At 50.0% G+C, this 16,539-nt stretch overlaps 1 protein-coding gene across 1 annotated transcript in view; it reads left to right on the forward strand.

Annotated features, from left to right (window-relative positions):
- MAN2A1 (mannosidase alpha class 2A member 1) overlaps positions 1 to 16,539 on the forward strand; it is a 1,212,885-nt gene that overhangs the window by 960,825 nt on the left and 235,521 nt on the right. The window contains exon 16 of the mRNA XM_078675492.1: positions 16,188 to 16,302. Within this exon, the coding sequence (XP_078531618.1) occupies positions 16,188 to 16,302 (115 nt within the window). The remainder of the gene's footprint in view (positions 1 to 16,187; positions 16,303 to 16,539) is intronic.

Below are 16,539 nucleotides of genomic sequence, written 5' to 3' on the forward strand. Positions count from 1 at the left end.
ATTGTGACGGCAGCTCGTAAGCAGCATGCCACCACTCCGTCCTCCACAGTTCCACCAGATAAGGAATCTAGGTGGCTGGATTAGTCTGGAAGAAAGGTTTGTGGGACGTCGGCGACTTCAATGAAGGCCGCTAGTGCCACGGCCTTGTTGGGACGGTATGACCGAGCCCTCTGGGAATCCCTACAACAGTTTGTGGAACATCTGCCGCGTGACAAGCGAGAAGACTTCCAGAAGGTGTTGAATGAGGGGATGTTGGTGGCAAATCAGGTCATCGGTGCTGCAGCCGACTCTTCCCTGCTGGCGGCGCATGGTTTCTGCCATGGGATTAACCAGCGAAGACACGCCTGGCTCCGCCTCACGTCCCTAAAACCGGACGCACAACAAAGGGTTGCCAATCTACCATTCTCTGGCGAGACCCTATTCGGAAAACACGCGGATGATGAAATGGCCCGCATGAAGGCGGAGGCCGAAACCCTCACGGCGGTGGGTTTGGAAAAACCCAAGGAGACCAAGAAGTCGTACCGCCCGTTCCAACGGCGGACCGGTGGCCAAGGCAGAGGGCGTGGCCAGTCTTCGGGACAACAGCAGCAGCCAAAACAGCAGCAGTTCAGAAGACCGTTCCAGAAGCGCCAGAGAGGTAGAGGCGGCCACCAGTTGGCAACAGCGACTAAAGGCCAGGCCGGGTCTAGACCCTGAGCGCTTACTTCCCCTGCAACTGTTACCCACTCCGGTGGGGGGAAGCATTCAATCTTTTCTGGCAGAGTGGAGAAAAATTACTCAGGACAAGTGGGTGCTGAATATTGTTTGCAATGGATACAGTCTTCGGTTCACCAGCCCGCCTCCATCAATCCCACCGGTCAGCTCGCTGTTTCAACTGCACGAGCTCCAGGCGGAGGCAGATATCCTGCTAAGGAAAAGGGCGATAGAAGACGTACCTCGGTCTCAAAGAGGAAGAGGTCTGTACTCCCGGTTCTTTCTGGTTCGAAAAAAGGACAAGAACGAGTTCAGGCCCATTCTGGATTGGCGGCAGGCAAACAAGTGGATTCGCAGAGAAAAGTTTTGCATGCTGTCGTTGCATCAGATTTATCCTCAGCTGCAACGGGGAGACTGGCTGTGTGCCATAGACCTCCAGGATGCATACTTCCATGTGCCCATTGTTTGCAAACACAGGAAGTTCCTGCGATTCCAAGTCGGCGCCAATCATTATCAATACACAGTACTGCCATTTGGACTGAACTCTGCGCCGAGAACGTTCTCCAAGTGCATGGCAGTGGTAGCGGCGCACCTGAGAAAGAACAAGGTGTTTGTCTACCCGTACCTGGACGATTGGTTGATCAAGGCCTCCTCCTTCTCGGAAGCGCAAGCTCACTTCCAGAAGACGTGCGTTCTACTGAACAAGCTGGGGTTGCATATCAACATGTCCAAGTCGGTCCCGACTCCGGTCCAGTGCATACAGTACTTGGGAGCCTCCATCAATACGCTGTCAGGAAGCGTGTCTCCTTCAGAGGATCGACGATTATCACTGCTTCAGAAGGCTCAGACTCTTATGACCAGTCCATCTACGACAGTGAGGACGGTGTCTTCTCTACTGGGGTCGATGGCCTTGTGTATCTTCCTAACGCCTCATGCACGACTGCACATGAGACCGTTGCAAGAGTGCTTGGAGGACCAGTGGGATCAGAGGAAAGGATCTTGGGACGACAGGATACGACTGTCTCTGCAGGCTCTTCAGTCTCTGAAGTGGTGGTGTTCGTCGGAGAATCTCCTAAGAGGGGCTCCATTCCACAAGGACATTCCCACTCAGACTATTGTGACGGACGCATCTCTCCACGGTTGGGGGGGCGCACTCCGGAAACTTACAGATTCAGGGGACGTGGTCACAGAGGTAGTCCACGTACCATATCAATTTCCTGGAACTCAGAGCTGTTCACTTGGCGTTGAAGGCTTTTCTTCCGTCCTTCCAGACCAACTCCCTACTTGTACAGACGGACAATACGATCACGATGTATTACCTCAACAAGCAGGGAGGCTCGAGATCACGCAACCTGTCGCAGGAAGCACAGGGGATCTGGCACTGGCTTCTGGCCAGAGGACTGACAATAACGGCTACCCATCTACCAGGTGTGCAGAATGTTCAGGCAGACGCACTGAGCAGACTGATTCAGGAAAACCACGAATGGGTCATAAACAACGAAGTACTAGGAGAAGTCTTCGCAAGGTGGGGGACTCCAGACGTAGATCTGTTCGCCACCGCCGAAAACAGCAAATGCCGAGACTTCGCCTCCAGGTACTACCAGCCGGGGACGCTGGAGAATGTGTTATGGATCAACTGGTCGAACAGCTTTCTGTACGCTTTTCCACCCATTCCCCTGATTCCGACGGTTCTCATCAAGCTGTCCCAGTCCAGGGCGCGGATGATACTGATTGCCCCGGAATGGCCCAGACAGTGGTGGTTCAAGGACCTGCTTCACCGGTCTCTCCTTCCTCACATGAGGCTGCCGTGCAGGCCGGACCTTCTCACGAAGTTCGGGGGCAGATGTTGCACCCCAATCTCTCGTCTTTGAGTTTGGCAGCATGGCTCCTGAGATAGTGCAATATGGCCATTTGCATCTCCCTGCAGATTGTATGGACATACTGAAGGAGTCTAAGAGACCTTCCACTAGGACTTCTTATGCGTACAAGTGGAAGAGATTTTGTATCTGGTGCAAGTCCAAGAACTATGATCCGACGACATGTAAGAAAGATGTCCTCCTTCCTTATCTTCTACAGTTGGCGCAGTCTGGCCTTAATGTCCATTCCATTAAGGTTCATCTCGCTGCATTGACTGCCTACAGGAAATGCCCTTCACAGACTTCTTTTTTCCAGATCCCTGCGATCAAAGACTTTCTGGAAGGCTTGACGAAAGTGTTCCCTCATGGCAGGCTTCCTTCGCCTTCATGGGAATTGAATGTGGTGCTGTCAAGATTGATGAAGGAACCTTTTGAACCTATTCATAAGGCTTCGTTGCAGCACCTGTCCTGGAAGACGGCGTTCCTCGTGGCCATTACATCGGCATGCAGGGTGAGTGAAATTCAGGCGTTGTGTTGCCAAGAACCTTATACTGTATTTCATGCTGCTAAGGTTGTTATGCGTACTCACCCTAAATTTCTTCCCAAGGTTATTTCTGATTTTCATGTCAACCAGACCATAACTTTGCCTACGTTTTTTCAGAACCCGTCATCTCCAGCGGAAAGGTCGTTGTATTCCCTGGATGTTAGGAGGGTGTTGAAATTTTGTCTGGATAAAACCAAGGATATTCGTAGGTCAGATCAATTGTTTATTAATTATGGCTCGGTCAGGTCGGGTCTTGCGACCTCCAAGCAGTCTATCTCTAGGTGGATTGTGTCCTGCATACAATTGTGTTACCAAAAAGCTAATAGGACCTTAGGGGGTAAACCTAAGGCTCATTCCACCAGGGGCAAAGCTGCCACGACAGCTCTGCTCCGTTATGTTCCTATTGCAGAAATCTGCAAGGCGGCCTCTTGGAAGTCGGTCCATACCTTTGCTAAGCATTACTGCCTGGACACTGATGCAAGGGCAGACGCTCAGGTTGGGCAGGCTTCGCTGCGAAATCTGTTCACTCAATCGTGGTGTCATTTCTCTTTTCTCCACCGCCGCTTTGGTGTGGGGATGGGCTTGCCATTCTATTCACTAGATTATGACTATACACAGAGATCCCCTACTACAGAAGGAGTAGTTTCTGTCCTGTAACTCCAGTTCTGTAGTAGGGGTATCTCTGTTATAGTCATAAGCGCCCTCAAGCCTCCCCGGTGGAGAGAAATGTTCATGAAAGGAATGCTACAGGTCTGGCGTGTTACGCCTTCAAAAAGAACTGAAAGTAAGAGGGACCTGCTGTGCATTCTGGGATACTGGGAGAAGTTCTGGAAAGTTCTCTTAAAGGCACAGTATCCTATTTAAGCCACATAATGGCAGCCTATGGGGCTTGTCTGTCCATTCCTTCCTCTCTATCATTCCAGAGGGTTTTTGTTGTTAAAGCAAGGGAAATCTGGACAGGCTTTGCTGTTTGTGGATTTTTGGTGGAATTTCTAGTTGAAGTACTGGACAGTGTAGCCTGTGTATATAGGCTGCATTATTTGTCTTTAAATTCTCTCTTACGTGTCTTTGAAGTTCTGCAATTTTCTGACAACTTAACAGATTATTTTTGATTGCCGGGGTCCTCGCACATGGGCGGGACTATTCACTAGATTATGACTATAACAGCGATACCCCTACTACAGAACTGGAGTTACAGGACAGAAACTACTCCTTCCGCAATTTCCTATTCCAGGTTCAGATCCAACGCATTTTTTAAATGCAATGTACAGAGTATTTGCAAAGTCAGCTTTCCCCTCCGGAGCTCCTTCGGGTCGCGTGAGTCCGCTGGCCTTAAACTTGGGTGTACCTCAGCACTATGCCCAGGCACCCTTTGTGCCTTTCACGCCAACGGCGCCGTCATGACAGTTTCGGGCTCCAAGGGTTTCGACGCCGTTTATGGAGTTCCCGGTGCCTTCTGGTGGACCTTCCTCTCTGCCTCATGCGGCGCCGATTCCGCCTTCGGATCCTCGTTTGACGCTGGCTTCAGAGATGTCTGCGCCTCGTGTGGCGCTGCCGACACTGATTTCAAGGTTTTGATCAAGGAGAGAGGCACAGAGACTGCTGGTGGAAGAGCAGTATCAGAGATGGGATGTTGAAGAGGGTGAAATAGATGAATCAGTGGATGATTTTGAAGGTATACAGGACTGAGTGGGCTGGATTCTTCTCCTGAGTGGGAGCTTTCTTCCACAAGGGCTTCTCCACCTCAAGAGGAAGGCCCAAACCATACTGTTATAAGAAAGGCTGCGGAGCTTTTGGACTTAGTTACCAACTGCTGAGTATAGGCCAAATTTGCTCACTGAAGTTTTACATTCGCCTTCTTCAATATTTGAGCAGTTGTTGCCTTTTAATGAGGCCTTGAAGGAGCCTATTCTCGAGGTATGATGTAAACCACTCTCTTCTCCTGCTGTGTCTAAATCGGTGGCAAGAGGATATAGGTCTGCTCCATGGGATCCACTCTTTCTTTCCTCTCATCCTTCTCCAGACAGTTTGGTGGTACAGGCGTCCTGCTCTAACCAGTCTTCTGGTGCTTTCCCCCAGGCTCCTGCTGATAAGGACTCTAAGAAACTTGAGCAGTCGGCTAAAAAAGTATTTTCATCTTCTAGCATGGCTCTAAAATCTACCAATGCTACCTGTTTGTTGGGCCGTTATATACATGCCTTGATGGACTCGGCTAAGCAATTGGCACCCAAGTTACCTGATGAGGAGCGGGGACATTTTATGGAGGTTCTGTCAGATGCTCAGGCTGCTTCTAGACAGGTTATTCAATCCCTCCTTCATACGGCTGATTCGGTGGCAAGAGTACGGGTCCCTCCATTGCTACCAGGAGACAAGCTTGGCTTAGATCCTCTGGTTTTTCCCCGGATGTTCAAGCTACACTTCTTGATTTGCCTTTTGACAGGTCACAGCTTTTCGGGAAGAAGGCGGATTCTGCCCTTCAAAGGTTTAAAGACAGCAGAGCTATGGCAAAATCTTTGGGACTGCAAACCCAGTCAAGGGGGTTTGGATATAAACAATATCGTGGATTTGGAAGGTCTTCCTTTCGTAGCTTGTGACAACCTCAGCAGCAGCAGCAAAATCCACTCTATAAGTCCTATAGAGAAACAGCCAAGGGTCACCAACGTGGGTCAACCTGCAATCTCTCCTCCTCCTCTTCTACCTCCCCTGCTCCCCCTGGTAATGCAGGAAAGCAGCCCTGGATCCCCAATCCTGCATCATGTAGGTCCTGTAGGGGGGTCGGTTATCTCCTTTTCTACTGGGTTGGAAATCGGTCACGTCAGACCTTTGGGTTTTAAACCTTGTAGAGAATGGCAACGCCCTTCCCTTTCGGGAATTTCCTCCACCTTACCCTCCTTGTCAAGGTTTTTGTTCAGAGAACCATTTATTTCTTCTACAGAAGGAAGTCCTTGTTCTGCTACAGAAAGGTGCAATAGAGGTGGTCCCGGAGCAGGAGATGGGTCAGGGTGGCTACTCCCGGTTTTTCTTGATCCCCAAGAAGGATGGCAGGTTACGTCCGATCCTGGACATCAGGATCTTGAATTATTACCTCAAACAGGAGAAATTCAAGATGTTGACCCTTGAGCGGGTATTTTTGGTGCTGCAGCAGGAGCACTGGATGGTGATGATCGATTTAGAGATGCGCATTTTCACGTTCCCATCCTGAAGCTGCACAGGAAGTATCTCCATTTTACGGTGGGGTCACAGCACTACCAGTTTGCGATCCTGCTGTTTGGTCTTACTACTGCACCTCGAGTCTTCACAAAGGTGATGGCAGTGGTGGCGGCTCATCTCAGAAGATCAAGGATCGCAGTGTTCCCTTATCTGGACGACTGGCTGCTCAAAGCGGAGTCGCCATAGATTGTGCTTCATCATCTGCATGTAACAACTCAACTGTTGTTCACTTTGGGTTTTTTAATAAATGGGCCCAAATCTCACCTGGTGCCCTCTCGGCGCAACCTGTTCATAGGGGCTATTATTATTATTATGTTTCTTATATAGCGCCTGAATCGACCCCCGAAGGGGTATCTCTGCGCTTGCCTTGGGAACCCGTCCTGGCTTTTCCCTGTGAGATAGCCCCTACAGGGCATCCCCAAGGTGAAAGCCAGGCATCCCGCCGCAGGGGGGCCGTTGTGGAGATTAAGCAAGCTTAATGCCCAGAGTTGCAGAGTGTGAACCCATGATTAGGTCAGGCACCGAGGCGAGAATTATCGAGTCCATGGACATTTGAGCTCAAGACCCTGCCGCGTCGGGAATTGAACCCTGGTCCCGGGTCTGACCTCTGCTTCAGGGTCTGCCTGATCTAACCAGTGAGCCACACTTCTCCACCCTGTGTGTCGAGCTTTTCTTCCTCCTCAAAGAATTCTCGACATTCAGGGGATGATTCCTTTGTTTCACAATGGAGCAGTTTTTCCGGTCCTGAAGGTCCTTCACCTGCTCGGTCTGTTCGCTTCCTGCATACTGTTGGTCAGTCATGCGCGCTGGCAATTGAGGGCACTCCAGTGGTGCCTCTGCAGGCAGTGGTATCAACACAACGGAGATCTCAGGGAGTCAGTCAGGATCTCTAGAGAAGCTGCAGCGGAGCTGACTTGGTGGAGTGTGCAGGGCAACCTGACTCAAGGGAAGCCCTTTCAGTCTCCTCCTCCAGTGGCGAATGCCTCCACTCTCGGGTGGGGTGTTCATCTGAAGGATCTGGAAGTCAAAGATCTTTGGTCTCCAGAGGAAAGGTTGCTTCACATCAACCTTCTGGAATTGCAGGCCATACGTTTGGCACTAAAGGCTTTCCTTCCTTCCTTCCCTTCGCTGTCAGTCGGTTCAGGTCCTGACGGACAGCACTACCGTGATGTGGTACATCAATAAGCAGGGAGGTGTAGGGCCATACCGTCTGTCGAGAGGCTCTGCGACTCTGGTCCTGGGCACAGAACCATCAGATTTGTGTGTTTGCAAATCATCTGGTCGGTGTGCTAAATGTTCGTGCGAACAGTCTCAGTCGGCGTTACTCAGCGGATCACGAGTGGAGGCTTCATCCAGAGGTGGTCCATCACATCTTCCAGATGTGGGGGATTCCTCGATTGGACCTGTTTGCCACTCATGAGAACGCGCACTGCCCGTTTGTTCTGCAGTCTTCAGTATCCGATGCAGGAAACATTGGGGGACGCGTTTCAATTCAATTGGAGCTCACAACTCCTTTACGCGTTTCCTCCCATACCCTTGATTCCTCGGGTTCTGAGGAAGATTCGCCAAGACCGGGCCTGAGTCATATTGATCGCCCCGGATTGGCCTAGAAGGTTGTGGTACACGGATCTACTTCACCTCTCATGGCACCCGCTGCTCCGTCTCCCCCTCGGGGCAGACCTCCCTCACAGGGGCGGGTTCTACACCCCCACCTCCAGAGCCTGCACCTTCATGCCTGGAGAATGAACGGGACAATCTGAGTTCTTTCTCTCTCGTGCCGGATCCAGTGGATGTTATATTATTGTCCAGGCGACACTCCACTAAGTCTATTCACTCTTATAGATGGTCTATATTTTTTTAATTGGTGTGGAGAGAGATCCATTGATCCTTTAAAGACCCACTTGTCAGATGTTATTCAGTTTTCACTTTTTCTTGGCACAGCAGGGTTGTGCTGTGGCCACTGTTAAGGGATATTTGTCGGCTCTATCGGCCTTTCTTTGTTTTCCGATCAGCCGTCTTTATTTAAATACCCAATATTTTGGGGTTTATTAAAGGCCTCAATAATTGGTTTCCACCTACACCTTTTGTTATGCCTCAATGGGATTTGAATCTTGTTATAACTTTCTTGATGGGTTCCCCATTTGAACCCTTAAATAGTTGTTCTTTGAGGCTTTTGTCTTTTAAACTGGTATTTCTTGTGGCTATTACCTCAGCAAGGAGGGTGAGTGAGCTTCAGGCTCTTAGTTCAAAACCCCTGTATTTGACCATACATGCTGAAAGGATGGTCCTTAGGACTAGGGCTCCTTTTCTGCCTAAGGTTGTTACTCCATCTAGGGCAGTCCATTACTCTTCCTGTGTTCTATCCTTCCCCTCACCTTTCCAAGGAGGAGGAGAGACTTCACCGCCTGGATCAAAGAGTGGTGAGCTTTTTTTTGGACAAACTAAGAACTTGCGATTGGACGATGAGTTCTTTGTGGGCTACGTTGGACGCATGAAGGGCAAGGCTGTGCGCAAGCGCACTCTATCCAGGTGGATCATCTTGTGCATCAAGATCTGCTACGCCCTGGCTGGTAAGGAGCCTCCTGAAGGCATTAGGGCTCATTCTACAAGAGCCAAGTCGTCAACTTCTGCTTTGGCCAGAGGTGTACCTGTAGTGGACATTTATAAGGCAGCGACATGGGCCTCCCTCCACACTTTCGCAAAGCATTATTGATTGGACTGAAATGAGGAGGGAGGGCCACTTTGCGCGTTCTGTCCTGCAGTATTTTTTGGTATAGAAGGGTGGACACCCTCCTTCAGGAGTGGGACTGCTGTGGGAATCTATTAAGGTGAGGAATCCACACGCAGATGTATCCATCAGAAGAACAAGTTACTTACCTTTGGTAATGCTTTTTCTGGTGGATACAGTATCTGCCTGTGGATTCCTCACTGACCCACCCTCCTCCCCGATGTCCACCCTTATATACCTTAAAAGTGTTTTTGTTTAACATGTTGTTTAATATTTGGTGCTTCATTTTACATTGTGTGATTTATAGGAAATGCTTTTGCTCTTTAGCTTTCCTTTTGAATTTCCACTATGTGCAGGTGTTGAATATTGTGTAGTGTGTATACTTTGAATCTGTTGTCGTTCCATCCTTTCGCCTCAGAGGCACGGGAAAAAAGGGTGGGACTAACGTCATCACGCCGACGAGGATCTCTTATGGCTCTGGTGACGTCATGCGGAGTCGCGAGCGGAGCTGTGGCATTGTGACGTCCTCATCGGCGTAGAGAGTTAGGAAAAGAATCTGCAGAATACTGGCGCAGGGGATATTCATAAGTTGAGGAATCCACAGGCAGATACTGTATCCACCAGAAAAAGCATTACCGAAGGTAAGTAACTTGTTCTTCAGCAGGAAAAGTTTTTCAGATGTTGACTTTATATAACTTTTATTGATGGGCCTTCAGTGCAAAAACTTAAAAATTCATTTGTCAGCTTTTTCTCTCTTTCCCTTGTGATCGTTGACTGTTTTGATTTCATAAACTGTACACAAACACCCCCTTCCTGAATTCAGAATTGTATTTAGCTTTCAAAAATGTATGCTTTCCCTGCTCATCTTCTGCTTTCACACCTGTTTCAAAAACCAAAGTCAACTAGGGAGCAACTCCAAAATAGAAAGTATTAGCTTTTAGATAATTGCAAAACTGGTGAAAAAAAGATTTATATTCAATCATTCCTTTTTCGGGCAGCTGGGAAGAAGGTAATATTTGCACACTTACCTTTTGTTGATGCCATTAAAACAATCCCAATATTTTTATTTAAAAATAAATCATTTAGCTTTTTTTTCAAGTCTCTCTGGGGAAGCCCTAAACCCTGCTTACCTTTACAATAACCTATATGTAGAAAGATGGGTGCACAATTAGAGTGCATACCTTCTTTGTGGAAAAAACTTAAGACAGCTTAAGTGAATACTGCGCCAAATATGAACAAGCATTGACCAGGCCAATATGTCTTGGCAATGCCCGAGATATTGGCCTTGTAAATGTGAATGTCTTTTAGCCATGTTTTCTAGCAGCACATCTGCTGTTCAGCATTGCTGAAAGCCCAGAATCACAGGATGTTGAGTAACCTTGGGCGTAGTTAGCGAAGTAGCGCTAGGCATAGCTACACAAATTGCACTTCGCACTACGCAAACTACGCGTAGCGCTACGCAAACTGCATAGTGCGCTGTGCGCGATGATTGCACAGTGCCGGATGCTTGTCCGTACTTTGGAATCATTGAAAACAACATCTTGCACAGTGCGAGCTGTCGTTTTCCACCGCTCTAGTAGATTTTTACTCGAGCGGCAGCTTTCTCAACGCGAACTGGTAGTTTCTCATTGCGAGCGGTCGCAAGCATATGCGACCACTCGCAATAAGAAGCCTGACCTCCCCACGTTGAGAATCTCGCCCGGAGGTTTGTTTTCCACGCTCGCGATCGCCAACTTGATGTAGCTGATCGCGAACGAGGAAAAAGTCTCGCCCGGATGGGATTTTGCTTGCTCGCGGTCGCCAACTTGACGTTGATGACTGCTTGCAAGCAAAAAATGCCAACTACGCAACGCATTTTTGCACTCTGCTACGTGCAATTGGTGTAGCACGAAGTAGCACAAACTACGCAAACTACGCGAGTGTAGCGTAGTTGTCCGCCCAGGGTTAATGTTGAGCCAACGCAGTCTCTTCGCCTCCCCATGTTGAGTTTATTGTCCTGACCCTTCTAACACGAAAAAGCGCTATGACGTGGTCTGCGCTAGCTGCATTATAGTACTTCTTTCAGTGACTTTCAGCCATGCTGAACAGCAGATGTGTGGCTTGACAACATGGCTAAAATACATTCACATTGACAAGGCCAAAAGCTCAGGCGTTGCTGAGATCTGTTGGACTTGCCAATGTTTGTTCATTATTGACATGGTCCTGCTGAACAAATGTGGAATTGATAGTGAGAAACAGTTGAGAAGTGGAGTGAGGATGTGGCGTAACGGTCAGAGCTGCTGACGGGGGAACTGGGGAACTAGGTTCAAATCTCTGGGTCGGCTGAACAATTTGTGATTCTGAGCAAATCATTTATGCTTCCACCAGCATACGACAATGAATGTGTCATTGTGTAATGTAACTGGAAAGCACTTAAAGTGCTTAAATACCATTGGCTGGTGTTAGCACTATGGCAAGATGAAGGACAGAACAAGTGCTCTAATACCATCGGATCGTGCAAAAAAGAAATAATCAATTGCTGTTTGTGTTTTAACAATACTTGCGCATGGGGGCCTTTTATACCCAATGTCCATCCTCCTTAATTTGAGCATGTTCCACAGACTTCGGGGGAAGGGGAGGACTGGGAGGGATCTGAGGACCCTCTGGCACAGGACTGTGCTTATGAAGCCGATTGGGCAGAGGAATTGGGGGAAGCCAGTGGTCTTGGCACCTCACCTGATCCAGGCATGCTATCGCCTCCTACCGTGGTTACGGAGGAGGGAGCCAGTTGCGCAGTGGTGTTGCGTAGGGCAGCCAAGGCTCTCCGCCTCGAACTCCCTACGGTGGCCGTCAAGACTAACCTCCTGACAGAAGTGCTCCAACCAGCGGCTACCTCCTCGGAGCCCTTGCTGCCGTACAATGAAGCACTGACAAACGTTCTTTTGGGCACCTGGCCCAGGACCAACACAGGGGCTCCTGTGGATAGGAACATGGCCCTACGTCATCGCCCGGCTCCAGGCAACCCCCTCTTCCTCACCCAACACACCACCCCGAGAGCTTGGTGGTCCAAGCCTCAGCTTCCCAAAGCGCGTTCCCTACTGCACCTCCGGATAGGGAATCCAAGAAGCTGGATCAGTATGGCAAAAAACTGTTTTTATCTGCCAGCTTAGAGTTGCGGTCGCTGAACACTGCATGCCTCTTGGCCCGTCATACCCACGCTCTGTGGGACATGGTTGCGCAGGTGCTGCCCAACTGCCCGGAGGAGGCCCAGGCAGTTCTCTCCCAAGCGATTGCGGTTGGGAGAGATGCAGCGAAGTTCACCATACGTTGTTGGTTGGATACTGCCGACTCACTGGGCAGGTCGATTTCCACGACGGTGGCGCTTCGGTGCCAAACCTGGTTGAGGACAACTGGCTTTTCGGGGGTGTCCAGAACACGTTGATGGACATGCCCTTTGATGGCATTCGCCTTTTTGGCAATAAGGCAGACAGTGCGTTGGAGCACTTCAAGGACTTCTGGGCTACGGCCAAGTCCTTGGGCCTGTCGGCCGCTCGGCCTCCTCCGCCTTCTGCCTTTCGCTCCTTTTGTGGCCACGGAAGGTGCGCACGCAGTGTTTGTCAAGCCACAGGCCACAGCAGCAACAACCTCAGCATTGCCGTGGACGTGGGAACCGCCGAGGCTGTTCAGGGGGCCAGCGGACAGACCAGTCCACTTCCCCCCCCGCAGCATCCACTTCAAAGCCCTCCTAGTCTGACCTTTCAGGCCCATCAGACGCCAGTGGGTGGACGAATACATCATCATCTCCACCACTGGCGCACCGTCACCTCGGACAAGTGAGTGCTGCAAATTGTCCGAAGGGGCTACTGCCTCCCCAAGGGGACCATCGAGCGCGTTCCGATGCCAGTAGGACGTGGTTGTTATTCCCACTACTTTCTAGTTCCAAAGAAGGACAAAGGGGGCCTGCGTCCTATCTTAGACCTTCGGAGCGTCAATTGCTTCCTCCGGAAGGAGAAGTTCAAGATGCTCACGCTGGCTCAGGTCTTGTCTGTCCTAGACCCGCAAGACTGAATGTTGGCGTTGGACTTGCAGGACGCCTATTTCCATGTCCCTGTCCTGCCTGCGCACAGACGCTACCTGCGATTCACGGTAGGCCACGAGCATTTTCAATTCACCGTGCTCCCCTTTGGCCATACCAGCTCGAAAGTGATGGCGGTGGTCGCAGCTCATTTGTGCAGATCATGGATTTCAGTCTTCCCATATCTCGACGACTGGTTGTTGAAAGCGGGCTGGCCCCAGTCAGTTGTCTCCCACCTCCAGACGACAGGCGACCTGCATTTGCTGGGGCTCTCCATCAACGTTCCGAAGTCGCATCTGATTTCCTCGCAGAAGCTCCTTTTCATCGGAGCAGTTCTGGACTTGGCGCGGTTTCAGGTTTATCCTCCCGAACAGCAAGTCCGGGACATTCAGGCTATGATTCCGATCTTTCAGCCTCTGTTCCAGGTTTCGGTCAGGATGACCCTTCGGATGCTGGGGTTGAAGGTCTCCTGCTTGTGGATCATGCCAGATGGCATATGCGGGCTCTGCAGTGGGACCTGAAGTTCCAGTGGGCACAACATCAGGGCAACCTGTCTGATGACGTCCAGATCTCGGACAGCACTGCACGGCAATTGCAGTAGTGGCTCACGAATCGCGATTGGGTCAATGGCAGATCCCTCTCCCTTCCCCAACTGGAGCAGACAGTTGTGACGGACGCATCCTTAATAGGATGGGACGGCCACATGGGGGGGGAGGAGGAGATCAGAGGCCTCTGGTCTCCGGCTGAGTCCCATCTCCACATCAACCTGTTGGAGCTTCAGGCGATCCGACTGGCACTGAAGGCATTCCTTCCCTCTGTCCGGGGAAGCGTAGTACAGGTGTTCACGGACAACACCACCGCTATGTGGTACTGCAACAAACAGGGCGGGTGGGGTCGTGAGCCCTATGCTTAGAGGCTCTGCGTCTTTGGGCTTGGCTGGAACATCCGGGCATGTCCCTGGTGGTTTAACACCTGGCAGGTTGTCTGAACGCCAGGGGGGACGAACTCAGCCGTCGCTGTATGTTGGATCACGAATGGTGTCTTCACGTGGTGCAAGGTCTCTTTCAGCAGTGGAGAGAGTCTTGGTTAGATCTGAAGAGAACGCGCAATGTCATCAGTTCTGCGCTTTGAAATTTCCAAGGCGGAACTCGCTCGGCGACGCTTTTCGTCAAGAGTGGAGTTGCAGTCTGTTGTACGCCTTTCCACCTATACCACTTCTGCCCGGAGTCCTGAAGAAGATCAGGCGCGACCGGGCCTAAGTTATTCTTGAGTCTCTGGACTGGCTCGAAGAGTATGGTATCCCGAGCTACTCAGTATGAGCATCGATCCTCCGATCCGTCTGCCTGTCGCAGCAACAGGTGGACGGTACTCCACCGAACCTGTCCAGCCTCCACCTCCTTGCGTGGAGATTGAGCAGCGGTAGTTGACGTCTTACGACCTGCCTCCTGAAGTCTGCAATGTTATCTTGGCAGCCAGGCGTCCCTCCACAAAAACGGTATACGCCTGTAGGTGGAATACGTTTGTGGCATGGAACACAGCAAAGGCTGTGGATCCTCTTTCTGCCCCTCTTTCAGAGGTCCTTCTTTTTCTTATTTCTTTGGCCCAGCAGGGCTCTGCTCTGGGCACTATCAAGGGCTATCTCTCGGCCATTTCCACCATCCTGAAGCTTACAGATCAGCCTTCCCTTTTCAAGTCCCCTGTGGTAAATAGATTCTTGAAATGCATCACGCACATGTTTCCTCCTGTTCCGTTCGTGACCCCTCAGTGGGACATGAATCTAGTTCTTACCTTTCTGATCTGCACTCCCTTTGAGCCACTTCATAATTGCCCTCTTCGTCTTCTAACTCTAAAAACTGCTTTCCTGGTTGCCAGCACCTCTGCCAGAAGAGTGAGTGAGCTCCAGGTTCCTTCTTCCAAACCTCCTTTTGTTTCTGTCCATCCGGACAAAGTTGTTCTGAGAACTTGTCCTTCTTTTTTGCCAAAAGTTGTCACTGCCTTTCACATCGGGCAGACAATCACTTTGCTCACCTTCTTTCCACCTCCGCATCCTTCTAAAGAGGAAGAGAGGCTCCATCGTCTGGACCCAAAACGTGCGCTCTCTTTCTACCTGAGCCGCACACAACTGTTCCGGTTGGATGACCAACTCTTTGTTGGCTACGTGGGCGCTAAGAAAGGTCAGGCGGTGCACAAACGGGCCATTTCTCGATGGGTCGTTTTGTGCATAAAGGCTTGTTATTCCATGGCTGAAAAGAGCCCCCGGTGGGGCTACGCGCCATTCCCCAGTGCGACGGCAGCCACTACTGCTCTGGGACGTGGCGCTACCTTGCAGGACATTTGTCAGGCAGCTACGTGGGCCTCGCTTCACACGTTTACCAAGCACTACTGCCTGGACAACCAAGTCCGGAGAAACGGCTTCTTTGGCCGTTCTGTTCTCCATGACTTTCTGGTGTGATCTTGGTTTGCAGACCCACCACCGGGGTTGGTATTTCTGGGCTATCTATTCTAAGGTAAGGAATCTATCACTACGTGTTTCTTTCAGATGCACAAGTTACTTTCCTTCTGTAACGATATATCTGTAAGAAACATTAGTAGTTATAGATTCCTTACCGCCCCACCCATCCTCCCCGTTCTGTGAACTGATTTCTAGGGTTACGGTCATCACTTTCAGGGCCCTAGTATCATGGCACCAGTGGTCAGTATCTTGCATGGCTCTGCGTTTTTGGCGCGGAAAGTCGTGTCCAGAACTGACGTCAGCGCCCGTGGGCGCGTCTAAGTAGCTCCGATGACGTCATCACAATGCCAACGACTCACGCGGAGCCGCACGACGACGCCTACCGACGCGCAGGGGTACTGCTGACGAAAAAACTTTCCCGATCCAGTCTGACGCCTGGTGGTAATTCTAAGGTAAGGAATCTATCACTACTAATGTTTCTTACAGATATATCGTTACCGAAGGTAAGTAACTTGTGTGTTAGGAAAATAGGTCTGTGGGTAGATATTTTTTCTTTCAAATGATTGCATAACAGTGTCAGAAGTAAAAACATAAAGACGTTTCCTTTCTTTGAGAGAATGTTCATAATGTTGTTTACATTTTCGTTTCAGCCTTATGTTTTTACGGAACCTCCCATCAAAAGAGTTACTTACGGAGGGATTTTCTCAGAAGTGACATGCTTTTTCCATCATGTGACGCACACAGTACGACTTTATCACATGCAAGGTAACATGGTTAAAATATATGTTCAGAGATAAAAACCCATCAAAAATGTGCTGATAGATGTACATTTTGGAGTGATCAAAGTTTGGACAGCATATATTCACTGAACTTTATCTAGAGAATTTCATAAATATCAACCTTTTAAACTACCGATATTCATGTTAAACACACTGTTTTATCATGGTGCTTCGTGGAGTTTCTTTTTGTGTGGGGGATTTCATAGGGTACGTTTTTTGGACC

Source organism: Lissotriton helveticus, chromosome 2_1 (genome assembly GCF_964261635.1).
Source record: "Lissotriton helveticus chromosome 2_1, aLisHel1.1, whole genome shotgun sequence".
Taxonomy (NCBI): domain Eukaryota; kingdom Metazoa; phylum Chordata; class Amphibia; order Caudata; family Salamandridae; genus Lissotriton; species Lissotriton helveticus.